The 25876-nt window shown below is 47.7% G+C and overlaps 2 protein-coding genes across 12 annotated transcripts in view; both read left to right on the top strand.

Annotated features, from left to right (window-relative positions):
• Positions 1 to 7530: 7530 nt before the first annotated feature.
• LOC142410387 (acyl-coenzyme A thioesterase 1-like) lies at positions 7531 to 13777 on the top strand. The gene is made up of 3 exons (XM_075502835.1): positions 7531 to 8202; positions 9874 to 10076; positions 11861 to 13777. The coding sequence occupies exons 1-3, from the start codon at positions 7581 to 7583 to the stop codon at positions 12464 to 12466; spliced, it is 1431 nt and encodes a 476-aa protein (XP_075358950.1). The 5' UTR covers positions 7531 to 7580; the 3' UTR covers positions 12467 to 13777.
• Positions 9936 to 25876, top strand: part of LOC142410389 (dynein axonemal light chain 1-like) — a 36960-nt gene continuing 21019 nt past the window's right edge. For 7 of the 11 annotated variants that reach the window (XR_012775916.1, XR_012775914.1, XR_012775915.1 and 4 more), the window contains exons 1-3: positions 13991 to 14593; positions 17486 to 17688; positions 25226 to 25264. Coding sequence is in view for 8 of the 11 variants with exons in the window: in XM_075502837.1 (XP_075358952.1) it covers positions 14041 to 14593; positions 17486 to 17688; positions 25226 to 25264 (795 nt within the window). In the remaining 3 variants the exon portion in view is untranslated. Of the gene's footprint in view, positions 10077 to 13990; positions 14594 to 17485; positions 17689 to 18526; positions 21982 to 22179; positions 22340 to 25225; positions 25265 to 25876 lie in introns of those variants that run through there. The other 4 variants (XM_075502843.1, XM_075502839.1, XM_075502840.1 and 1 more) reach the window with 4 other exon arrangements.

Below are 25876 nucleotides of genomic sequence, written 5' to 3'. Positions count from 1 at the left end.
GGAATCTGTGCAGCACAGCACAGGCCTGAAGGCCACACTGTACATGCAGCGTGGCCTGGGCATGCACGGGTTAACTCTGTTGTGGGTCACTAACTGCCCGATGTACAATGATCTTCTCTTCAGGATCACTACACTTCCACTGAGAAAAATGGTGAGATACCTAAACATGTGGGAGGATTTCAGACCTAGTGACAAACTGATCTCTCAGTTTCAGAATAAGAAAGCAATTTATCTGTTTCATGCTTTGTTCCCTACATAAAAATAGGAATGCATTTTCCATGCATGTTTGAAATAATAATAATAATAATGATGATAATAATAATAATAATAATAATAATAATGGAACATGGAATGCATAATAATGCTACAAATACACTTGCAATAGCAATACTGCATCCTTCTCTAATGTCCTCCAGCACTGAAGATCTCCATATTTCTTAAGTGTCAATACTTGTCAATTTGCAACCCAAGGCAAGGTAAAAAAGTATGATTACCCTTATTTTACAGACAATGGCTAGGAAGGAAAACTCTGTAGCTCAGCCAAAAGCAGACAGCATCTTCTGCAAAATTTAGAAAAGAAAGCCATTTGCATTAAGTTAACAATGCAGACATTGCTTTCATGGTCTCTCACTTTCTAGTATGTATGCAATCAAGTACGAAGAGATGGGTCAAAATTAAGTTCACCCAGTTCCCTTGATTTCTGAGGTGTCCTAGAGTGTTTATTTGGAGCATATATATTCTATGGCTTTTTATAATATTGGATCCAAAGGTACCCTGCTTGGGTACTGATGATTTTATAGTGCAATGGTGCTGATAAAGAGAAAACAGGCAATTGCTTGATTTAATAATGTTTCATACCAGTTAGAACTTCCCATACCCACACACAGATCAGCAGCCTCCAAGCAGGGGCTTCTCACATCGAACTCCTGAGGGCTGGTGTCCAGCTCATGTTGCTCCACCACAGCAGATGCACAAGCTACGATAGCCTTGAGCCTACTGATAACGTGTATGCTTGTGAGAGCCCTCGTTAAACCTTCTGATGTCACACTTTATCACTGGGGATCTGGCATTGGAGAGGAAAATGTGTTCGGTCAACTGGCATTGTGATCTTCCCTATACTTCTTACATATGGAAGATCTCCCTGGTATATATTCACCAGGAAAACGGAGGAGACTTTCATCATTCTCACAGCTGCCCTTTGTTTTCTGTTTCCCTTCTCTAGAGATGGCATCTCACACGACCTAAAGCAGTTTAGTCAGAAATGGGCTTCCAAAACGACCTCGTGGTGAAGAGGTTCGCAGAAGGTGAGTGGAACTGTGAAGCTGTCATGCCCATGGCAGGAAATGCACCTTGCAAATTCACCTGGAATTCCAGCTGAAAACTTCTCATCCAAAGGCTAGCTAAAACTATTCTCAGGCCTTATTGTCAATATTCCTCCGCTGAGAGGAAATGGGAAAAGTGCAAGAATACACTTGGGTGAGACAGCTCTGCTCCTCTAAGGGATCATCCATTATCTGCCACAGGGTACTTCCTCTGTGCAGTTTCCTCTGCAGCTGGACCTCACCCCTCATGATAACCCCACACAGCAATGGACCTCACCCCTCATGATAACCCCACACAGCAATCTGATCAACGGCCTGCGTATGGCCACCAGAAGGAAAGGGATGGCTGATACATCAGAATCAGTCCTTGATCTAACAGTCAGTCCACCAGAAACCTAGGTATACCCTTAGTACTCCTAGTGCTAAGTACTAGTACTTAGATCTCCTAGTAAGTGTCTGGATTCACCCTATTCACCACACGTAGGTGATCTCCAGTATACTTTTTTAAACACCCAAACTGTTGTTGCCAATTCTCCACATGTATGAATTCAAGGAAAGGGGCAACCTCAGTGTACCTGAATGTCCCCACCAGTTACCTTCAGCTGCAGTCCAGCTAAGAAGTTGTGCTGACATTTGCCTCGAGTGGTGTTTAGCTCAGCATTAGTTGACTGACTGAATCTTGAACATAGCCTTTGAAATATTGGGGAGACCTCTCTTCTTGACAGGCACTTCCTCTTCATCACTGGGCAGGCAGATCATTTCTGCAAAGGCAAGTGTTTTGTTAATCAAACCACAAAAATGTTTGCAGTCTCAAAGAAAGTAAATGCTAGACATATTCTCCTCCCCTTTCCACCCTTCACCAGGAGCAAGGAGTCCATTTTGAACCAGCTGGCCATCTAAGATGGGGGATGAGGCAGCATAAGGCTCATTCAGAGGACCAGGATGATGCTTGGCAAGAGAGCGAGGCTTTATTCTACCCCACCAGCAAGTATACCCAGGTCTCAAGTACCTGAGTTGACCGATGCTTTTTCATTTATTGAATTAATATTGTTCACACCTGTACCAGTATAACCCAAATAACATGGCTTGATATACCTACAGCTGTGAGTAGAACTGGGTTCACATTTTCTGTAATTTCCCTGATCTTTTTTGATCAGGCATTGAGAAAAGGGATAGCATTTGAATGGATCTTAATTGAACAGATCATATGCAATATGCTCCTTTATCTCGCTGGTGGCCTGTGAACTTTAAATAAATTTGTGTACTCTCCATATAACTGTGGTCTCCCCACATGTATACCATCTTCAGCCCGTACTTAAAGCAACCTCCACCATATGCACCTTTTGGTACAGATTTCACGACATTTACAGTGAATGTCTCATCACAAATGGAAACATCTCTGATTGCCGAACTGCAGAAACTGTACAATATGGGGTGTTAGAAAAAGTAGTAGTGCTGGTGTCTCTGGTTAAGAGCTCTCAGGCTGCTGTAAGAGAGATCTCCTCTCTGGAAGAGCTATGTCTTCTGTGCCTTGGGTTCACCTCTCCTCTGGAAGGATGCGCTCTGGCTGGTAACTTCCACTTCTGGCCCCAATACAGTCTGGTCATCTGAGAAGCTGTTCTGCAATCTTCTCTCAAAGGAGGTACCCCTGCTGCTTTGTGTTTGGATTGCAAAATTTATATAAGAGATCAGAACTGATAAAAGAGAATTACTAGCAAATAAAACTCCCATGCCCTTCCCTACCCGGGATATTTTGTAATCCATGCTCCCAACCAGCCCAGTCAAAACCTGTGGGCCTGCCCTAGTGCAGGTAAGGCACTCTGTCTGGGCGTGGGCAAGAAGAGCTGGTGGCAGAGCAGGAGGGAGGGAGCGATGGGAGCCTTGAGGCAGCCCGTGGCTAAGCCAGCTGCCGTCATCTGGCGAGAAGTGCAAGACTGCAAAGCCCCAGGAGATGCCAGGAGAGCGGCGCTGGGCTCGTGGGGCTGTCTCTCCCCTGAGATGCTCCCAGGCCACGGCCCCATGCGCCCACCCCAGCCACAGGGTGGCACTAGCCTCTCTTGGGATGCCCCCACTCCATGAGGTGGGCTCCCATCCCATATAAGCTTCTGCAGAACATCTTCATCCAGGGGGAAGATGGGACCCAAGCCCCAAATGTGCTCCCTCACTAGGCTTCTGGAGCAGGGGGGCCTGAAGGAGCTGGGGCAGAGGGGAAAGGAGACGGGCTCTGTGCCAGACCTTGCCAGGCTGCCCCATGACTGTCCCCATTCCTGCAGCTGGCCCCATGTGGAGCAAGTCGCAGGCCCCCAGGCTGGGGACAAGTGGGAGCTTCCCTCTCTTCTAGCACAGCACTGGCTCCATGATGGTGATGCCCTGCTGCATGTGGGATCATGTCCCCTGGGTGAGCTGTCTGGGCTGTCCAGGGGAATCAGTCCATCCTCAAGTGTGGACTCGCAGACTGTGGGGACAATCCCCCCCAGGTCTGCATGCAGCAAAGGGGCAACCCAGCTCCATCTGCCAGAAGTTTGGGTGCCTGGGCTCTAGAAAAGGGTCAAACGGATATGGAAAGAGGAAAGAGGAAGGGTCAAACGGATATGCACTGGAAGGGCAGAGGACGGGTACCATTCAGGTACTGTCATCTGGAGTGACAGAGACGGTGTCTGAGACATAATAAGATGGGGAGGTTGTGCAGGAGAGAGGCATGCATTTTTCAAAGCAGCTTTCATGATTGTCACCACATGTCCCCATATGAACCCTTAGTCTAAAAAATACAAAGTAAAAAGCATTTGCCAGTATCTAGCAAGTGGGTTGACCTTGGCTGGCTGTCAGATACCCACCAAGCCGCTCTCTCACTCCCCTTTCTCAACAGGACAGATGGAGAAACTAAGATGAAAAATCTCATGGGTCAAGATAAGGACAGGGAGATAACTCACCAATTACGGTCACAGGCAAATCAGACTTGACTTAGGGAATTTAATTTATTGCCAGTTAATAACAGAGTAGCATAGTGAGAAATAAGAACAAAACTAAAAACACCTCCCACACACATCTTTGGGCAGCAGCAGGTCTGTTTTGGAGCTCACGGAAACTATCTCTGTCCAACATGGGGCAGCCCCTGGGCTCTTCTCACAGAGGCCATCCCTATAGCTCCCCACTATCAAAACCTTTCCACACTAGCTCTGAATAGTCTTACTTTTCTCCTGCAACCTGTGCTCAAATGGTGTCATTGTGCTTGCTCTCTCTTGGCTGTAGTCATAGCAACAGGGAACATTTTTCATGGGAATGGAAGATTTTTCATGGGAATGGAAGCACCTCCTATGACTATTGTGCATAGGAGGTGCTTGGCAGTTGTCCAGAACTTGTCCAGAACTAATCATTACCATCACCTCCTTCACAGTGTTTTGCAAACTCCCAGCATTATACAATGTTGCCCTCCAGGAACGAGCTGTTGTTTTTCAGCTCAGTACCGATGAGGATTTCCTCCTATCTACCAGGTGAAGGGACCAGGGGTTGGACTGCTTGGTTACTCCAAAGCAGTTGGTCTGTCTCTTGCCATGGCCGCCTTCCTGAAGAACATCACAGCCGTTGCTTCCCTCAATGGCCATGTGGCTATTACAGCTATTCCTCTCTGTTACAAGGATAAAACCACCCACCCCCCCTTGCCCATCGATGAACAACAGGTCAAGGTCATTGATTTCAATATTCTTAATTGTTCTGACATCCTTACTGACCCCTTTCAAGCCCCTGGCAACCAAAACCTGATCCCGCTACAGAAAGCTGAGGCACAGTTACTATTCATTGTGGGACAAGATGATCACATTGTTGAATCTGAGTATCATGCTACTGAAGTCTGCAAGTATTTGCAGGCTCATGGGAAGGAAAATTTTCAGATTCTGTACTACCCTGGAACAGGGCACTGCATTGACCCTCCCTTTTTCCCCTTGTACCCCATAGGAAACCATCCCATTTTTCACAAGCGGGCAGTCCTAGGTGTGCAGCTCAGGGCTTATTCTAAAGCTCAGGTTCACGCTTGGCCACAGATCCAGGCTTTTTTCAACAGATATTTAAATTACAACTAATGTGTAAGAAAGACACAGCTTTAAATGACCTAACCTGACAGAAGTTTTCATGCTTATCAGGTCAAACCCTGTTCACAGCTGTACCAGTACAACTACAGTATCTTCCATGACTTTGCACATCCATAACTCAGAAAAGAACTGGGTTTGCCTTTTCTGTTTTTTCTGAACTTTTTTGCTCAAGTGTCAAGAAAAGGAATGGCACATAGATTTCCATTAGCCTTTGATACAACAGATCATGTGCAAAATGCTCAGTTTCATTTCTCAGGTGGTTTCTATTCTTCTAATACTTGACGGTACTTTGCATACCACTGTGGTCTCTACATGCATACGCTATCCTCAGCTCATACTTTAAAGCAACACCTCTCAAATGCTAATTTTGGAACAGGGATTTCACCACTCTTATGGTGAATGTCTCATCACAAATGAGACTCTGTGCTGCTGGAAGTGTGTAAGAATGGATGCTATAGCCAGGATGCCAGGGTGTCTCTGATTAACCCTCAGGAATAGTTGTTTGCCCTCTGTGCCTTCTTTCCATTTTCTCTCCAGAAGGAAGTGCTCTGGCTCGTGGATACTTCTGTCCCCAAGATGTCATGCAAAAAGCCGTTCTGCTGAATTTACAGCCATTATGATCTTCTCCCACACGATGTGGAACCTTTTCAGCTTCCTTATTAGGGTGAGAATTGTAATAAAGAAACTGAGATTTGAAAGCCACAGAGTCATTTGTTGTGCTTTGGTTAGAAGCAGGGATCTTTGCATCTTGACCACTCTCTCATCCCAGGGTGGAACTTGCAGGAGCTTGGGAGCAAGGGCTGTCCAGGTGGGGAGAGGAGACCAGAGAAGACTGACACATTACCCCCTTAGCTTCACTCTTCCACTGCTCTTGGGGCACCAAGTGTGGAGGAGAAGGAGTGTTGCTTAAGCCTTCAGGGCCCTTTCCCTTAGCATCTGCTCCAGCATACGGTCAAGCTGGTGATCAAATCCAGCACTGCAAGCCAAGAAGTGTTGTTCTCATCAACAGGAGAAGTTTCCACACATTGAGGGCTGGACACCAGACAACGTACCCAAATGCTAGATGACGAAGCACCTCACCTGTTTAGGAGAGATGGGGCAATCTCCATGGGGAACGAAAGACTCAGGAGACTCTGCCCAATACCACTGACCACTTAGTATTTCAAAACAGGACAACGCTGAGGATTCCCTCAGATGTTTCCACTTGTTTCACACCACTAAGTCAGACATGGGGAGCTCAGAGCGAGAGGAACCTCTACCTGCATCTCCCAGGAGGAGTCAGGGAGTCTGAGGAAGCAGCTTTCCCTTTGCAGTTCCCTTGGGAGCAAAAGATCCAGCTCTGGGTAAGACAGACCCAGTGGCCTTCTTTTTAAACCCTTGCACAATCCATTACTGGAAGAGCCAGGTGTTTCCTGACCTGCCTAAAGCGTCTATGAAAGCGTCCCACCCTCATCCCTCCTGCACCCCTGACCACCCTGACCATCCTTCCCAATTCATCTGGCTGTGCAGGTGCCAGGGCTGGGCAGAGCCTGGTGGAGGCATAACCTGCCTTGCCCAGGCCTTGGGGCGACCAACATGGAGGAAGAGGCGGCAAGAAGACATGAAGCAACGCCGGGCGGCGCTGGTTTGGCTTCTCCCCACCTCGGCTGGGGCTGGGCCTCTCTCCCGTCCCTTGGCTGAGCTGCACGGCCCAGCACGGCCCTGCTCAAGGTCGCTGCTGGTGGGCAGGAGCCCCTGCGCTGCCCGGGCAGCCCCATCTCTGTGCAGTCGGTCGCACGCAGGCCCTTCCCTGTCCTGACAGTGAATCCCGACCGCGATTCTGCTGGGTGGCTCGTCAACACCTCTGCCCGCCCTGCCCCGCACGTCCCCTCGCCCACAGCCACCGCCCGGCCCTGGGGAGCTCGGGGGGCACACCGAGGAGGAGCTCCCCGGCGCCAGGACGGGCGTCGGACCACAGGGCCTCTGGCACAGACCCCTCCCACAGCCGGGGAGGGGAGGGCAGGCAGGGGAGGAGGCAGGCAGGCAGGCAGGCAGGCGGGGCGAGGGATCTGCCGTCCCGCTCCTCCCCGCCGGGGCGTGCCGGCGGCGCTCCCGGGCTGCCCGCCGAGCTCGGCTGTTGTTGCGCGGGAGCTGCCCCGGAATCCGTTCCCAGAGGCGGAAGCGAGGTGGGGCAATGTGGCAGGTTACTACCCGCTGCCTGTGCTGGGCGAGCTCCCGCGGCTGGCAGAGGCTGCTGCCCCGGTCCGGCCCCGGCCCCAGCCCCGTGCCCGCAGCCCCACAGCACCGCAGTCCCGCGCGGACCCCCGGGACGGCCTCTGCCCGCGGCCTCTCCTCCATGGTCCCCTCCGTCCGCCTCTCGCCCGCCACCCGCAGCCTCTTCGATGAGCCGCTGGCCATCGCCGTGCAGGGCCTGGGCCCGCGGCAGCAGGTCACGCTGCGGACGTCCTTGCAGGACGAGACGGGCGAGCTCTTCCAGGCCTGCGCCCGCTACCAGGCGGGGGACGACGGGGAGCTGGACCTCGCCCGCTGCCCCGCGCTGCCGGGAGGCAGCTTCTCCGGCCCGGAGCCCATGGGGCTGCTCTGGGCTTTGCAGCCCCAGAAGCCCTTCAGGCGGCTGGTGAAGCGGGACGTGCAGAGCCCCTTCCTCCTGCAGCTGGAGGTGTTTGAGGGCCACGGGGACCCCCCCGGGCGGCTCCTGGCCCAGGCGCAGCACGAGCGGGCGTTCCTGCGGGACGGGGTGCGGAGAGTCCCGGTGCGAGAGGGGAGGATCCGGGCGACGCTTTTCCTGCCCCCCGGTGAGTGCCGGCCGTGCCGCGTTCCTTCCCCCGCGGGTGCTGCCTCTGCTCTCGGCCCTGTGCTCCCAGGCCCGGAGCCAGACCCCCTCCAGACTCCCCTTGAGCCCGGTACCAGGCAGAGGACAAGGGGGAGCTGGACCTTGCCAGCTGGCAGCGGGCACTCTTCAAGGAGCGGCCTGATCAGCCTGACCAGGTTTGATCTGCTGGCCACACTCCTCACGTAGCGCAGCTATGTGGGCTGAAACACGTGTGAGTTTGTTTTATTGACCAGTATTGGACATGAAGGCATTGATCACAGTACCCTTTTTGTTTCTAAATGCTGTGGGAGGTGGTGTCAGCCAGTCTTCTAGGTACCTTTCCTCTACCTGGCTGTTTTCCAGGGAATTCAGCTAGTCATTCTTTGAGTAAGTTGAAGGCTGCTCTCCAAAAGTCTGGAGTCCTAAGCCTGCTGCTTCTTTTGCCTTTCCAGCCTCTCTGCAGATCCTGAACTTAGTAATGTCGTAGTTGCTGCAGCCCAACCTGCCTTTTGTTGCCACATTTGTCCCCACTTCTTCCCCATTTGTGAGCAGAAGATCAAGTAAAGCATGAGACAGGTTTGCCCTTACAGTATTTTTGTCAGAAAATAATCATTGAGAGGGTCTGTGAGCTTTTCAGGTTGCCTGACAAATGCTGTGTTGTCCTCCCAGCAGCTGCCCAGGCTTCTGCTAGTTGTCTGTAGGAAGCCTCATCTCTTGCCTCCTCTTGGTTGAGTGGTCTGTAGTAGCCACACTACCACCACATCCCACCTTTCCTTCCCCCTGTGACCCAGAGGCTTTCACCAAGCATGTCCCTGGAACCCCATGTACTCAAGGAGCTCCTCTACATAGCATGTGCCTTCCCTTCTCCCCCTTCTTCCCTGTCTGACCCTGGTAACTCCTCCATGATAGTACCAAAATCGTTGCAGCCTGATTGCTTTGTAGCCCTGTGGCTGGAGGTGAATTTCCAGTTCTTCTCGTTTGTTGCCCAAGTTCCTCTTGTTAGTCTGCAGACACCTGAGGGAAGCCTAACCTTCCCTTCTGAGCAGGAGCAGGAGTCTCCCTCTTGGCCTTCTCCTTTCCATACTTTGTTATGAGTTTGCAGCAGTCCCTCTCAGCTCTGGACTACAGTCCCTGTCCCCTGATGAACCTAATGTAAAGCTTGCCTCACCAGGTTAGCAAGACTGGTTGCAAATACTTTTTTCTCTTAATCCGAGAATAAATGGCTATAGTACATTTACACTGAAACTGAGAAGCTGGAACCATCAGAAGATGAGATTTTTTGGATCAGTCTTCTGAGAAATGCACTGAGGAGAAGCCTCCTGGATATTTTTGAAGCAGAGCTTGATAGCTTTGCAGTGAATTTACATGATATAGAGAACTAGTTGTGACTGTCAAGGCATCCCTTACCTTCCAGCCACGTGTTCCCTGATGTTATCCAAAATATTAGCAGGCCTGCTATTTCATGCTGTCTTGTTTAATCTTGAAGCAATGTAGCCATTTACTGAAAACGGGCACAGTAATTTAGGACCCTTAGTACCATTCTGCTGCTCTATGTTTTTTTTCTTTTTTAAAAAGACACATTCCCAGGCCTATGAATTTGGAATATCAATTAAAAACTGTGGGTTAATGTGCCCTGTTACGTGGTCTCTTGCAGGAAATGGCCCCTTTCCGGGAATTATTGACTTGTATGGGACTGGAGGAGGACTCCCTGAATACAGGGCATGCCTGCTGGCCAACCATGGCTTTGCTGTACTGGCTCTGGCTTTCTACGGCTATGAAGATCTCCCCAAAGAGATGAAGGAATTCCACCTGGAATATTTTGAAGAAGCCGTAAACTATATGTTACAACACAGCCAGGTTGGTTTGTTCATTTGCACTCTCTCACTACAGGGAACTCTCATTAGTCAGGTCCTGTCAGACTGCAGATGGGGCAGAGCTGCTGTACTTAAAATAGCATCTCTGTTCAAGTTGGCTGTAATTAATTTGTTTTATACCTTTAACTCCCATTACAATGGTTCTCTGGCAGATTATTCCAATTCTTCCTTTTGAACTGGCCAGGTGACACAGTGACACATAGGTCACATACTGGTAACTTCTGCTCCATTCAACCCAGTGTCATAACTAGGGTACTAGCTGCCTGGAGGCTTATTGGACTTTCAGCGGGGCTTTTAGGTTTATGCTCTGTAGAATGTCCTTCAGAACTAAATGTCCTTTTCAGCCGTGGAGCACATGATAACCTTCTGTGATCCAGGCGTCAAGGAAGTCCACCAGTACACATTTGTTGCTGTGTATTGTATAAGCTGTTAAAATCACTCCAGATGTTGGTATTTGATGAATGTGGGTTTTAGTAGCTAGTTGTGAACTAGGGGGTCCTTCTAAGTCGACACCTCTTGGAAGAGAGGTGTTCTGCTCGGTTCTGCATATGCTTCCAAGTAGCTGTGCATGACAATAACTAGAATTGCACAAGGCAACACTTGGTTTCTCTGGAGACCTCAAAATAAATACCTTCCTCACCCTCAGAAAGATGAGTAGTTGTTAAAGGTCTTGGTTGCTTTTCAGTTGCCCTAACCCTAACTGCTCGTGCCACCACTCTGCCCAAAAAAGTCTGGAAATTGCTTCCCCCTTGCTTTTTTTCCCCCTGAGAGCAGTACCATAGCCTCCCATTAACACCTCCACTGATACCTTCACCATGTTTTTAACATGTTGCAAAGTTTCAGCCATATTTTCTAATTTTTCCCTTTCCATGCTTCAAAGTCAATGGTTTGGAGCCTACTGCACTGGTGATAAGGTACAAAAGGTATTAAATTTTGATGCTGTCTCAGAGCCTTTTTACCCCTGAGAGTCTTTGGATATTGGAGCAGTCGTGATATTAGCTAACCTTTTTCCAGTATCCTTAGAGGATTTCAGCAACCTGTAAGATCATTTAGCTTTCTTATTCTAGTTAATTTGCCTGTGTAAAAGAAAATGAAGGCAGCCTGTTCTAGATTGACTCCAAAGGACTGCACAATTTGCTTAGAAAAATGGTTTTAATAGTTTTTTTTTTTAAAAATACCTTTTAATGTGTAAGCTACCTCAGAATACTTCCTTTTCACTGTGAGTTAGACACCAAGCATGCTAGAGAAATGGGAGAGCAGCTAATGTGGAGTCTGCTACCCCATGTTAGCTTCTTAATAGGGGAATCGAAGACAGTGGTTGAATATAAGAAATACATTGTCATAACCGATGGACAGTATCATAGTCATTGCTGACTTTGAGCATTTTGCACTGAAAGAAAGCATTGGTAGAAGAGGCCTCCCCTGCCTCTTCCCTCTTCTTCCCTGAACTGCCTTATAAGCAAAGTGAATCTGGGGCTGCAAATCTGCATGCTTTTTGCAAGCATAGCTGTACCCTCTGCATATGCTTCAGCACTGAGCCTTGTAGCTTTGTTAGGATGATGCTGCAGTCTCAGCAGGGCTTATAATCATAAATCAAGCATGGAAGAGTGCCCCAGGGTCCCTCAGACATGGGCCCTACACACAGGGCCTTAGACGCCTATACCAGGGGTCCAGATTTAGGACAGACACTGCTGCAAACATGGCAACATTTTTAAAAAGTGGCGTGCTGTGGTTCATTGCTTGTAGTTTCTCTTCTCTCCCCTCCAGGTTAAAGGTCCAGGGATTGGTTTGCTTGGAATCTCGAAGGGGGGTGACCTGTGCATCTCCATGGCCTCCTTCCTAAAGGGCATCACGGCCACCGCCCTTATCAATGGCTCGGTGGCAAATGTGGGCGCAGTGCTCCGCTACAAGGATGTCACCATTCCACCCCTTGGTGTCAATGCAAAACACATCAAGATCAACAAGTCTGGGATTGCTGATATTATCGATGTACTGAACAACCCGCTAGAAGGGCCTGACCGCCAAAGCTTTATCCCTTTGGAGAAGGCCGAGTGTCACTTCTTGTTCATTGTTGGCCAGGATGATCACAACTGGAAAAGCGAATTCTTTGCAGTTGAGGGGAGCAAACGTTTGCAAGCTCACGGGAAGGAAAAGCCTGAGATAGTCTGTTATCCTGGAGCAGGGCACTACATTGAACCCCCCTTTTTCCCGATGTGTGCAGCCTCAATGCACCTGCTAGTTGGCAAGCCTGTGGTGTGGGGAGGGGAGCCCAAGGCACACTGTGAGGCACAGATAGATGCTTGGCAGCAGATCCAAGCTTTCTTCCGCAAACACCTCACGGGCCAGCCATCTGGAACATCCAGTATGCTGTGATGTGAGTTAGGTTACTTTACAGATGAAGGTGCTGGTGTTTCAAGTTTGTTTTGTTAAATGGCCCTGAATGAGAACAAAGAACCTCAGAGAATAAGCTGTTGGGTTTCTTGGAGGATGATAGTGAGCGACAGCATGAGAGCTGCTTCCTTTTAACACCCTCTTCTAACCCCACTTAGAGGTCTTGGCCTCCTGTTGTGCATAGTATGGGGTTACAAGCTGTGCAAGAATGGTGGTGGTAAGGCTGGGTGTGCTTTGAATGTGAATTTAAGTGGAAGGTAACTCATCCAAGCTGAGAACTGGGATGAAAATTTGCCTTGGCTTTCTCAGAGGAAACATGTTGTATGCCATTGCCCTTACCAGAGCCAGCTTTGTGCTCTAGTTGTTCTGGAAGCTGCTGTTCTTTCTTCCTGCCTCCAGTAATCTTTCTGTTCTCCCTGTGCACTTCCCTCTCTTTCGTTGCTCCTTCCTCTTCTCCCACATGACTGAAATGCATCTGCCTTAACAATATCTAATATTTCACTTACCAAAAGCAGCAATACTGTGCTTGCATCCTCAGATAACACATCTCCCATTTAAAGACAACAGGCCATAGCCTGATGCGACATTCTGGGCACATGCAATAGAAATGAGACATTTGTATGGCTTTGGAAAGTTCGTAAGCATGAAGAAACAACAGAATTGAACCTGTTAGTAGTGATGCCTGGAACTGCTTATGGGCATCTCCTCAGCAGGGCTCGATATCCCTGTGTAGGTCCACAGCACAGTTTCTCCTTGCCTGTACATTCCCTTAATGCCTCTGCAGCTACCCGCTTGTAAGCGCTGCTAAAAATAGCAAGGCCACGAAGTTGACATGGCAGCTCCTTGAGGCATCTTTGCCTTGCCACCTGCAGGCAGGTTTGTAGGGGCTGCCGTCGTGTGTGGGGAGTCCGGCTGGAAGGGGTGCTGAGGGGGTGGCATTGCTGTGGTGGGGACTGGTCTCTCTCCCGCTAGGCCCTGCAGGCCTCCAGGCCTCGTTTCTGGCTCCCTCTGAGGAGCGGGGGCAGCAGGGCCCTCTCTCTCACCCTGCCTGCAGATTGTCGGTAACGTTTGGCACCCAAGTATGAGTTTGAAATAAAAAGCAGTGAATGCTGCTCGTGAGGTGCTGGTGAGTTTGCACTGTTGTATAAAAATAAGTTTTTAACACGTCAGTGCCTTACAAATGCAAGCTGAGTGGATACACTCTAATTTGCCGTTCGTGTTTTACGTGAATTCTATTGGTGTGTTTATGCGTTTTGCATTCACTGTCTCTGTAATGGATTAAAAGGAAACGTTAACCTCTACCAACGGCTCGCTGCTCCAGATGGCGGGGGGAAGGCTGCGGGGGCGGGAGGGGGAAGCGTGAGGCGGTGCAGAGGCGGGAACGGCCGCGGGGGAGGCGGCCTTTCCCGCCCCGGCCCTGCCCTGGCGCTGTGGCAACGCGCCGCCCGGCTGGGGGGAGAGGGGCTCTGCTGTCGATTGAGGCTGCCTGGAGGGGGCGGTGGCCGCGCTACCGTTATTGCCGTCGGCGCAGCGGCTCTCGCCCATCTGCCGCCGGCATGTGGAGAGCCGTCGCCGTCGCCTCGGCCCCGGCGCGGGCCCTGTGCCGCGCTCCGCCGCCGCCCCCACCGCCGCGGCGGCGGGCTGTAAGCGTGGCCGTATCCCCCGCCGCCGGCCTGGCGGACGAACGGGTGGAGACGCGGGTGGCGGGGCTGGGCCCAGGGCAGCCGGTGACCCTGCGGGCGATGGTGGCCGATGAGCGCGGCTGCCTCTTCCAGTCGTGCGCGCATTACCGGGCGGACAGCCGCGGCGAGCTGCACCTGGGCACGGACGCCTCGCACGGCGGGGACTACACCGGCGTGGAGCCCATGGGGCTCTTCTGGAGCCTCGCCCCCGCCGGCATGGAGAGGCCGTACCAGCGGCTCGTTCCCCGCAGCACCGGCACCCCGATGAAGGTGGAGATGTTGGTCCACCACGGCCACAGCCCGCCCAGAGCCTTCCCCGGGCCCGTGGTGGCCAAGGCCGAGGTGGAGAGGTGGTTCACGGTCCCCGGCGTGCGGAGGATCCGGCTGAAGGAGGGCGGTGTAAGGGGCTCCCTCTTCCTGCCGCCGGGTGAGTGCCTCGGCCGGACACCTTCGCCCTGGCGCCGGCGGGACCCCCCGGCTTCTCTGTCCAGAGCAAGGAAAGTCTTTTAAAAGAAAAACATACAAATGATATCACCTGGGAAATCCATATTCCATAATAGATCTGAACTCCGCCCTGCAGACAGGTGGCCAGTTTTTTTTCCTTGAAATCTTACAGGTACGCTCCCAAAAGCTTGTTGGGAGACTGCCCGCGCTTGTGCATGGCCACACTGCCTGGACCTTATCGGCAGCACCAGGCAGGGCAGGTGGCTCTTGTGAGACAGGCAGAAGCTAAATGAGAATAGGGGTTGTAGAATTTACCATGTCGCTGCTCTCAGTCTATGATTTTTCAGTAGGTTTGATGTTTGCTCTGGACTACCAGAATCTGTAACATTCAGAAAAGCTGACATGCTTCATCGTGTGAGCCTGGTGCTAAATCATCGTGCTAAATCTCCCAAGGATTTTACCCTGAGTAGGATCAAATCAAAAAGGCATTTTTCTTCCTTGTGAAAAACGCCAGTAAGCAGAGCAGCAGAAGAGATTCTAGAAAATATAGGTATTCCACCTCTGTTACACCCGAGCCAAAGCTAAGTTAATAGTTGAGTTACTTCGGTCGTTCTGTCGTATAAAGGCAAAATAGATTTCTGAGCAAGTTCTGCCTGTTCTGCTTGTGGGATGATTGTGCTTTATGAGGTGTGATATTCTGATGGACTGCTAGTGGTGTTGGAAAATGAAACCTTACACCGATGATGGTGTTTGCACACTTGAGCCATGATTTAAACTTCTTGTATTTCCCTGAGTGTTGTGCTACTAGAACTGCCTTCCATATTACCTCTAATTTATAATGACTTGGTTCAGCAAATCCTGTAAGTACCACTACAGTTATTAGGGATTTAAGTATTTTCAGTGAATGATTTCCAAACCAATATTTTTTATCCATTTAGATACAGATCCGAAGTCCACTGAAGAAAAAACAACAACAGAGATTGAACTTTGAAATTTGGATCAAACGTTTAGTCAGCATTCTGGATTTTCCATCGCTGAGACATGGTTGTTTTGATATATCCTGCCTTAGAGGATGAGCTGGATTTCTGCTGAGCTTAGTGGGAATCCAGAGATCTGCAAGATGGAACTGCATTTTTCCCTTTAAAAAGTCTAGCATTGTAATAGTGTGGAAAAGTCTGGAGTCATTGCTTAAATGATACTGGCATCTTCCTTGATGGAGGATCCAGTCACAGCATTACTACCATACCTTTCTTTGCTCCAGGGATGGAAAAATGTTAATATTATTAAGATAGGAATCTTAATGTGAACCATTCTTAGTAAAAGTGAGATGATGTGAGTGGGCTTACGCTGTAATTTCAATATGAAAGGGATTTCTCAATTCAGGCATAAGAGTTACAGATGTGGGGTTGGGTTTTTTTTGTTTGCTTTTAGGCAGTAATAAAGTTGTCTAGCCCATTTTATCTTGCTTTTTCATGAGCTATGCAGAAACTGTATACTTGGGCATGTGTAGGCACTCAGGAAGGCAGTCCAGGATCCTTGTGTAAGTTAAAGGTTGTCTTCATGAGAGAGAAACGCATTCATGCTTGACTGTTCTGGTCACATGCTCTTGTTAGAAAGCTTTCCAGGTAGGGGTGATAAACGAATGAATACTTTTTTTCTAGCCATCTAGGCTGACTGTTGTTAACTAAAGATTACTGTTGATCATGGCATTATGATAAATTTATCCAGACATATTTTCTCTCAAGTGGAATATTGAACTTCTATGAAAAACTTCAGAACTGAAAGAAAAATAACCCAAAAGCATGTTTCAGTTGTTTTCTGACTTCCTAATGCTATAAGTTAGTAGGTTTCCACCATCTAGCATGTCTTGTCTAAAACTTCCTTTTCTCAATCACCTTGAAATGCCAGAGGTCTTTTCTTTATTGCATATAGTTAATGTCAGAGAGTTAATGCACTCTTGCACAAGCAGGTACTTTTTCTGCTGAGATAGTTGTAGTGAGCTGGATCTGAGTACATCAGTGGTGACATCTGGTGGCCAGGAGAAAAAAAAAGTAAAAAAAGAAGTTGCCTGCCTGGGGTCTTTATAGTTCCAAGAGGTAGTACCCTTAGCCCTTTAACCCAAGATCTGCTGGCATGGCATACAGTAATATCACAACACAACCTTGGCTGCAAAAGCATGCTCGTTTAAAGTTGTGGTTCTGATTATTTCTGTAGTTTTGTGGGACTGATTGTATACATGTATATGCATGTTTATATATCAGACACGCACACATAACCGCACCCATATACCTCTCAGTTTTACCCTCTGTCTCTTCACATCTGCAGTAGCCATTCTGCTGCCAAGTGTTAGAGTGCTGATGTTGAGATAGAGCTAGCAAGTCCAGTTGATTTCATCTAGCAATGGGTGTCTCTTTGCTGTGCTTTGCTCCATGCACCTTATTCCAGAGTTTGTGTAAGTTTTGTACAATTTACTTCCAGGGCTCATTGCTCTTGCCTCATTAGTAATGAACTTGCACTTTGCTAATTAAGGTATGACTTCTTTGTAGGAAAATAGCTGATTTAGAGTATGATTGTTCTGAGGGTGGGAGGTTAAGACCATTGAAAAATACATGTAGAGCAGTTTGGGGTTTGTTTTTTTTTTTAAAAGAAGTTTAACTGTTCACATATTTTTACAGGAAGGTAAGGACCTATTCTTAGTTTGAAATAGCTAAAGTAGGATACAGCACTGGTTCTCTAATCTCTGCTGTGCAAATGGAAAATGAGTATTAATAGAAAATGTCTTAAGCCTTCTATATTTTGTTGTTCACCCTTCACCAGATAGTTTTTAGTGTCCTGTTTTATAACTTGTCCCCTGTACCTCTTCTTTTTAATATAGGGGATGGCCCCTTTCCAGGAGTGATTGACATGTATGGTGATGAAGGAGGTTTGATTGAATTTAGATCCAGTCTCCTGGCTACCCATGGTTTTGCTGCTCTTTCTCTGCCATATTTTGACTTTGAAGATCTGCCTAAGGTCATGAAAGAATTCAAACTCGAGTACTTTGAGGAGGCAGCTAGATTCCTACGGCGTCACCCAAAGGTGAGTGTAATGAGAGAGAGCTCAGGACAAGGGAGGATTTGGCAGTCGTGCCCAAGCAGTGGCAGTGATTTTTTTTTGAGTATCAGTTTCTGCTGGGCAGGTTTAGGCCCAATAATGGAAAAAATGTAGGTCCTGCATAGGTGGCTATGCACATGACTGCAGAGAGTGAATTTCTTCCAGCACAAGCTGTCTATTAAATAAATTCATGCTGGGAATTAGAAGATTCCTGATCATTAGATCAGTGAAGTGCTGGAGTATGCTCCAAACAGGAGAAGTGGTGATAAAATGGGTTTTTTAAAAATGAAAGCAGCTAGTTTAAGAGAGGATGATACAAAACTGCTCAATAGTCAGCAAAGGAATAGATTTGATGACTTGGGATGTTGCTTTCAGTTTTATTTTCCAGGCTAGAAAAGGACAAGACCAAGTACTACTTATCTAATCCTTCAAAAGTCATTTGTAAGGTTACTTTATTTACCTGAGACATATATAGCAATAGACTGTGCTTGAATTTCCTGCTACCTGTTCTGGGAAAAAGAGAAAATATTTGCATCAAAATATGCAGTAGGGACTAGGTGATGTCCAAGTGATGGTACTTCTTGTGCTGGCCCATGTTATTTTGTGGGGTTTGACAGCTCTTGTTGTCTCTGAAAAATAAGACACTAAACAGAGGGAGGAGCCTGGGTCCAGGCTGTAGCTTTCCAACAGGTCACATCAATAATTAACCTAACCTTTTTTTTAATAACACAACTCCAAAGGCATTTAATGGCTAATCCCATTATAATACATACTTCCTTTATTCCTTTCTTCCTCTCTTCCCCACCCCCTACCTTACCTGAAGGTGAAGGGACCAGGAGTTGGAGTGATTGGGACTGGGAAAGGGGCAGAATTAGCACTCTCCATGATCACCTTCCTGCCAGAAGTAGTGGCTGCTGTCTGTATCTCCGGCTGTAGTTCAAACACAGTTGCAGACCTCCATTATGGTGAGATGACTCTGCCTGGGCTGCGTTTTGATATGAATAAGGTCAGTGTTTCTGACACTGGTGTATTTGACACTTTTGAAGCTCTGGATGACCCAACGAATCCTGCTAATTCTCCTTGCACGATCCCCATTGAAAAAGCAGAAGGTCACTTTCTCTTAGTGGTAGGGGAGGATGATCGTATGTGGAAGAGCTCCTTATATGCTGAGCTGGCAATTGGGCGTCTACGCCAGCATGGGAAAGAAAACTTTGAACTCTTGAGTTATCCAGGAGCAGGTCACCGAATTGATCCTCCTTCTACTCCATTTTGTCAGGTAGCTATGGATCGTGTTCTGGGGGTGCCTGTTTTGGGGGGTGGAGAGAGCAAAGCACATGCCCATGCACAGGAACACTCCTGGGGAAAGATTCAGGAGTTTCTGCGCTTGCATTTGGGATGAACACTTAAGCACCTGCAAGCTGTTGCAGAACTGCAGAGGACTGAGCTTGAGCCACCAAAATGACTGGTGAATTGGAGGGACTGACCAAGAAAAGCGTTGAAATATGAAATAACCAAATGACTACTTAGCTACAAGTATAAATCCAGAAAGCAAGGGATTTATTTGGACTAGCCTAAGTTATTTTAACTAGGTACACAGAGAAGTGAAACAATTATAAGTAGGCTGCATTGTAGTACAAATTTGGCAGCCTGAATTGGTCATGATATCAAGAAACAAGTATCTGAAGAGAGTAGTAAGTACTTTGTTGCCTGAAATATTTATGACTCAGAGAATTTAACAGCTAGCCTGCACCCTCAGCAATGACAGACTGGATTGCACCTGGGGAATAATGGCAACCCATGGATGATGAACTTTGATGTCAAAATGATGAATGATTCTGGCTTTGGGTCTTAAGTTACCTTAGCCCAGAACTCCCAGATTTACAGCCATATACACTTTGGAAGTGTTTTCTATTTACATGAATCTGGGGATATCTATTTGTAATGAGGCTCGTATACCTTGACCTTAGGTAGTGGTCTTCTGGTGACACAGTCTGTTTGTTTCCAACAAAAACTACCTGTAGAGCGGGAAAAGGAAGAGTACTCTTTCTGTCATCCAGGGAGAATGGCAGCACTAGCGCTGTCTCGTGTTAGGGATGTAACCATCTGTTCCTGTAATGTTTTGGATTGGCATTTGACACTCAGGGTATTAAAATTCTATTGGAAAGGTTAAAGCACAGTTAAATGCAGTTATGCTATGTGCAAGTCTTACTTCTCTCTTTGTTGCTTGTTTTAAACTAATAACACTTGCCATTAAGTTAGGGATTAATTACATATGGAACTCTAGTAATGATGTCAACGGATGCTGACAGCTGTTCTTAGGGAGGAAGCGGAGTTGAGAGGCAGAAAACCTAGCCAGTAGAAGATTAAGACTGACTGTGAAAAGCTGTCACCTTATGGTGATGATTAACTTAGAATCATAATACTTAAAAAAAGAAAACAAAAAACCAAAAAAACCCAACCAAACAAAAAAACAACAAAACCAACACCCTTCCCCCCAAAAAAACCCCAAACACAAATCTAGGATATCTTTTCTATGACTGCCTGAGATTGTTGGGGTTTGTTTTTTTTTTTAATCCTAATTAATTTTTGGCTAGTGCCTTATTTTTTCTCCACCATTCAGGTAGAAAGAAACAACTTCTTCCCAAAGGAGTTGATCTCTCGAGAGGGTCTTGCTGGAATGGTGCTAGTACTGAAGGCCTGTTTAACAAGGGCCTCTATCGATACAATTTCTCCTTCCAAGGTCATTTTGTCAGACCAGTTTGAGAGCTGCCCAGGAAGATACAAAACTGTCATTTATGGTATTCAATTTTGCTTTGCTCTCAGGGATTTTTTCTCTCCAGTTAACTGTCATTATGCTGCTGCTCAGGTCTCATTACCTTTCTGCAACTCTTATTACTCCTTATCATTTGATTGAAGTCACATGTTCTCCACACGCCATCACTGCCAATTGAACAATTTATCCATCCACTCCTTACAACAGAAGCTCCGTCCTGCTCACTCCACACAAAATGTCTTCACAGCTAGTGTCTCTAAACTCCCTCACTAGCTGAGGCGGCTTCTGCAGAGTCGTATCTGGTGCTTGAACCTCCACGAAAACCGGCAGCCCCAGGAGTCCTGGACCACAGCCTGCTGTGATGTGCATGTTGGTGTCACCCACGCTTAGCTTTTTTCCAAACCCACTCCAAGTTGCAACCATAGAGGAAAGCGTTGTCTGAAGGTTTCTGTTTGTTCTGTCTGCCTCATCATGTGCATCTTCTGTAGTCGGAGCTATGTGATTGTGGTAGAGCAGCACTTCTCCTAACCCTGCTTTGTTACGCTCCCAGTGCCGATACCTGTGTCTCCACACTGGAGTCCTACCTCAGCCTATGCATTGTCATGCAAGATTGCAAACTGGAGGTTCAGGAAGTAAATGTTAAGTTGTAAATAAAACGAAAGCCAGGTAGCTTAAAAGTCCTTGGACTTATTTTAACGGCTTGTGCTTTAGAAATTAACTCAAGATGTTGTCAGATACATGCAATTTGAAAGAGAAGTAAACTACTTCCTTTGTTAAAAAGCAAGCCTGTGTAAGAACTTGACATTATATTTTTGTTTCTGAATAGTTCATTTGTGTGGAAAGCTGAATGATACTTTTTTAAACAAAGGAGGAAAAATAAAAAGAATATGATTTTACTGTGAAGATCCTTTTGTGAACAGGTCAGTGTATTCCTGCACAAAGTAATTCACGGAAGGGTCTGTAGAAAACCAGCCACCTTTCGCACTAGTATTTTGTATATTTACAATGCTACTTGGAGACCAAAGATACATTGCAGGTGCTCCGCAGATAATGTAGCTATTTCCTGAAGTATGCATTAAACTGAGTGCCTGATTACGGCCTTAGTTAAAGCCACGTTGTTTATATTGTTTTGCATTGCTTACGCGGCAAGACTCCCATATAGCGTTTCAGGGAGACTGTTCCTCGGGTGGCTGGATTAGCTTCACTGCCTACATCTGGGGGGGCCTTAGGCCTGAGGCACAGCTAACCCTGCGGTTCCAAAACACCCCGAGGCGGCCGAACGGCCCCTGCTGGGCTGACAAAGCTCCGGCCGGCCGCTGCTCGCAGGGAGCAGCCGGCAAAGCCTGGGCAGCTCCTGCAGCACCGGGACGGCTGGGTGAGCAGCAGCAGAGCCCCTGTTACCAGAGATGCCTTATGGCATCCAACGGCGGTGAAACGCGCGGGCGCTGTTTGTAATTTGCAAATCGGTTGAACTCTTGTCACGGGTTGGTTTCAATAAAAGGTGCCTGATAACGCTCGTGGGGCGTGGGGTTGGTTTTTTCACCGCTACGGTCGGAGCCGAGAGGAGGGAGGGCGGGAAGGGCCCGTAGCAGGGGGCAGGGCCGCCCGCACGGCGCCGCCGGGAAGCGCCTGCCGGGAGGACCACTGCCCCCCCAGCCCCGCCACGTCCCACAATGCGTCGCGGACCGCCCCCTACGCGACTTCCGGGATGGGACTTTCTCTGTGGCGGCGCATCTCTATGATCGCCAGGTGTGGTTGCCTTCGCGCTCGTCCCCCCCCACCCCGACGTGTCAGTGGCGCTGCGCATGCGCGGGAGGCGGCTGTGCCATAGCAACCGGAGCGTTAACGGTAGCAACGGCAATGGTGGGTCCCTTCAGTGCCGGCGCGGGCACGCGGGCGCCTGGCGGGGAGGGCGCTGGGCCCGCAGGGGTGGCGGCCGGCCTAGCGGCTGTGGGGAGGCCGGCGGCTTGGGGAGAGGCTGAGCCGGGGCGTCCCTGGGACCTGGCGGCGGCGGCGGCGGCGGCTGGGGGGGGAAACGACGACCGGGGCCTGCTCCGGGATGGGGGGGGGCTGGTGCCGCTCTCCTGGCGCGGTGGGGCGGAAGGGGCCGGGGGGGTGTGTGAGCGGCGTCCCCTCAGGGCTGCCCCCGAGCAGTTCCTAGGGGCCGGCTGTGGCGGTGCCGCCGCCCCGGTGCTGCGTGAGCAGCAGCGCGGAGCCGAGCCCTTCGCGGCCGGGGCTCCTCCGAGCTGGTCTCTCTCTAGCGCCGAGCAGCCCAGGCACGGCACGAGCCGGCCAGAAGGCAGCCCAGTGCTCGGGGCGTTGGCTAAGGTGGGGGAGTTGTGGCCTGTTACTGTGCCTTGGGAAAGGGGGATTTCAGGGATAGAACAAAGTAGTGGGGAGTCTGGGATGCCGTCCTATAAAAACCTGAGTTAGTACGTGTTTTTAAGGCAGCAGTATTTGCGATTACTACAGCGATTAGCCTGGTATCTGTTGCTGTGCAGTTCTGATTTGCTCTATTTAACGTATAAATGTTTGCAAATGAAGGCAAAGTGTCACTGTTTTACTTTTTCTTGGGGGTCTGAATTTTGTAAATACTCTGTGTCCAATGGCTGTGTTTTTTGGGGAAAAATACCTCCTTTTGTTACAACTTTTATATGTATAGGGATGGGGTTTTTTTTTTATCCTTAAGGTATAATGTTTCTTGTTCCTGCCATGTTGATGGTGACTCTTCAGGGTGACAATTTCAGCTATTGATCACTTAGCATTTTGAATACTTTAAGTAATAAGACTTTCATTAGACTAAATACCTGTAGGAAATTGTTCAATATGTCGCTAGAGGAACTCTGAAAGTAGGCTTCTCAGAGGGAGTTTTCCCTGAAGTAACCTCCCTTGGCAGAAGATACTATGATTTATCTACAGAAACTTCAACTGCACTTCAAAGAACAAAATGAAATCCCTGATATATGTTCTCTTGATAACCCCCTATGCTGATTTTCATATTTCTACCAGATTAGATATTACAACAGGAGAAACAAGTCAGCAGAGGTCAGGGAAGAAGCTGCTCCTTGTGCTCACATCGATCACTAGCTTCAAAGTCTAATCTGGTTTTGGGTGTGAGTTTGAAACAGAAGTAGGCACTGGTCATATAAATCTGTTTCTGTCTTCAACATGAGTGACTGAGATCATGTAACCAAATGTTGTAACAGTTGGCTACCATAATTATGAAAAATGCAACGAAGTTCCTGTCCAAAAATGCTGATTAACTGGAAGTCAGTTGTTTTTGCTGGTACTGGTAGCCATTAATCGGGTTTCATGAGGCTGTTGGAGTGGGAACTAGGGATGTGATCTCCTGAACAGGAGGAGGTCACACAGCTGTTTATCTGCAGCAGACACCGAGGAGATACTGCCATGACACAAGTTTGCCAAGTCACCTACAATGGGACCTAGATAGCTATCACACGGTATAGACAGGATTAAAATGAATGCCCATCAGTGAGTGGAAGCAGCTGGAACATCTGAGGATGCTCAGTGATATATGGCTAAATGAAGGTATATATTGATACTTGGGATGCATGCTCAGGCTCCTTGGTGTTGCTGGGTCTTAGACTGTTGCTGGGTGTTCAGTGGCTGTAGCCATTCTTTTATATGCAGCTGCCTCAACTGTTATCTTTCACCATTGGGTCCAGAGTTTCCAGGGGTCTAGAGTAAAGTACCCAACACTAAAGCTCTGTGACCAAGGTGATTGCCTGTAAGATTCTGGGTGGAAGTTAGTTTGTTAGTTTTAACTTTTACAGTCTCTTTTTTGATACCTGATTACCTGAAAGGCTGCTTCTATCCACATATGGTAGTGCTACACTGAAGAGCAATAGAGATGCCCAAACTAGAGTCCTCTTGTTTTTGTAGAAAGGAGGCTGTTGATCAGTTTTGGTGAAAGATTTGTCTCTGGAACCTTTTTAATCTGAAAGGCATCTTGGAATATGCTTAATGTTAGGATATATCAGAGTTTCTCTATATACTACTGTTTTGGCTGTCATCATGTGGTTTTGATAAGACTCTGATGTGAGGCAGAAAAGTTGGAGTTAGTGACAACAGAAAGTTGGTCAGTGGGTCATCCTTGAAAAGCCTTGTACAGCAGCTCTCAGATTTTTCCTAACTGAATAGTACGTGTTTTCACATCACATGATGTGACTCACATAAAATGATTGGAGAAAAACAAATATAAACAATCCAGATGATTGCTCTTGATTTTTGGCAAGATGTACCTTATTTTCCTCAGTGAATCTTAAGAGGCTGTATCATTCTGTCTACTCCCAGACTTGCTTTCAGACAGGAAGTTGCTAATGCACACTAATAGAAACTGTGGGGTTTTAAGAGCGTTAGACCACGTTTTTCAGTGGAGTAACTTCTTATGTCTTTGAATTGAATTGAATTTCACCATCCAAGCTAACAAGCAGTGTCCCAACCCCACGGTCCACATGGGGCAGAGAGTACTATCAGGAAGATAACGTCCACGCATGAAGGCAATCAATTGCTTCTGAAAATGCTACCAAGTACCCCAGAAAATACATTTACGGGACGCTGAGGGGTTCCAGCTTCTTAGACTCAGCTGGAGGGAGATAATACAGGAAAGCGGTAGAAGGGGGTAGACAAGCAGGATGGGGAGAGAAAAGGCAGAGGAAATAGGTTTGCAGTGAACAAGCCAACTGAAAAATTGCGATGAATATTCATTTAAATTTGCTTCATTTTTAGGCAAAAGCAACAACTATCAAAGAAGCTCTAGCCAAATGGGTAAGTACTAGAACAGTATCTAGCTGCTTTTGCAGTATTCCGTGACATGGGTTTTGACTGTATTCAGCTAAATTTATTTTTCAAACTTACCGTAAGAAATATGTTTGCTTGAAACATCTGCTACAAGACATTTCACAAAGTAAAAATTTTATTATTATTATTGAAGTATAATACATTCTGTTGGACTTTCTGTGTGTTCTTGTTAAATTGATATGGCTGGGTAAATATGAGTCTGTTTTGCTCTCCTGCCTTGTTCTGCTGAATATGCATTGATAGAAGGCCTGAGGCTACAAAGAGATTTAAAGTTGGGGATGTCTTATGTTTTAATTATGCTCTGTTCATTTTACCTGAGTGTAGTCATCCCACAGAATAAACAAGTATGAAATTCTCACTGTACTGAAGTCAGTGAAGCTTCTACTATTGTCTTTCAACATATGGTCCCTCATGTTGTGCAAAGCTTAACTCAGAATGAATTTGTTGCTTGTTTTTAATCTTAAAGTACTGTGTTAATACAGACAGTCATTTGGGGTGGTGACTGACGTGGTCTTGGAGCCTTCTAGAAAGCTGTTTGTTGGCAAGGATGCAAATGTAATATCAAATGATAATACAGGA

Source organism: Mycteria americana, chromosome 5 (genome assembly GCF_035582795.1).
Source record: "Mycteria americana isolate JAX WOST 10 ecotype Jacksonville Zoo and Gardens chromosome 5, USCA_MyAme_1.0, whole genome shotgun sequence".
Taxonomy (NCBI): Eukaryota; Metazoa; Chordata; class Aves; order Ciconiiformes; family Ciconiidae; genus Mycteria; species Mycteria americana.
The sequence above is the reverse complement of the archived record's forward strand: the minus strand, read 5'-3'. Positions and strand labels throughout refer to the sequence as shown.

Excerpts from the sequence above, each read along its gene's own strand:
- LOC142410387 (XM_075502835.1), top strand. The coding sequence starts at position 7,581 with ATGTGGCAGGTTACTACCCGCTGCCTGTGCTGGGCGAGCTCCCGCGGC. Across the intron at positions 8,203-9,873 it reads GACGCTTTTCCTGCCCCCCG|GAAATGGCCCCTTTCCGGGA; the intron begins GTGAGTGCCGGC and ends GGTCTCTTGCAG. Across the intron at positions 10,077-11,860 it reads ATATGTTACAACACAGCCAG|GTTAAAGGTCCAGGGATTGG; the intron begins GTTGGTTTGTTC and ends TCTCCCCTCCAG.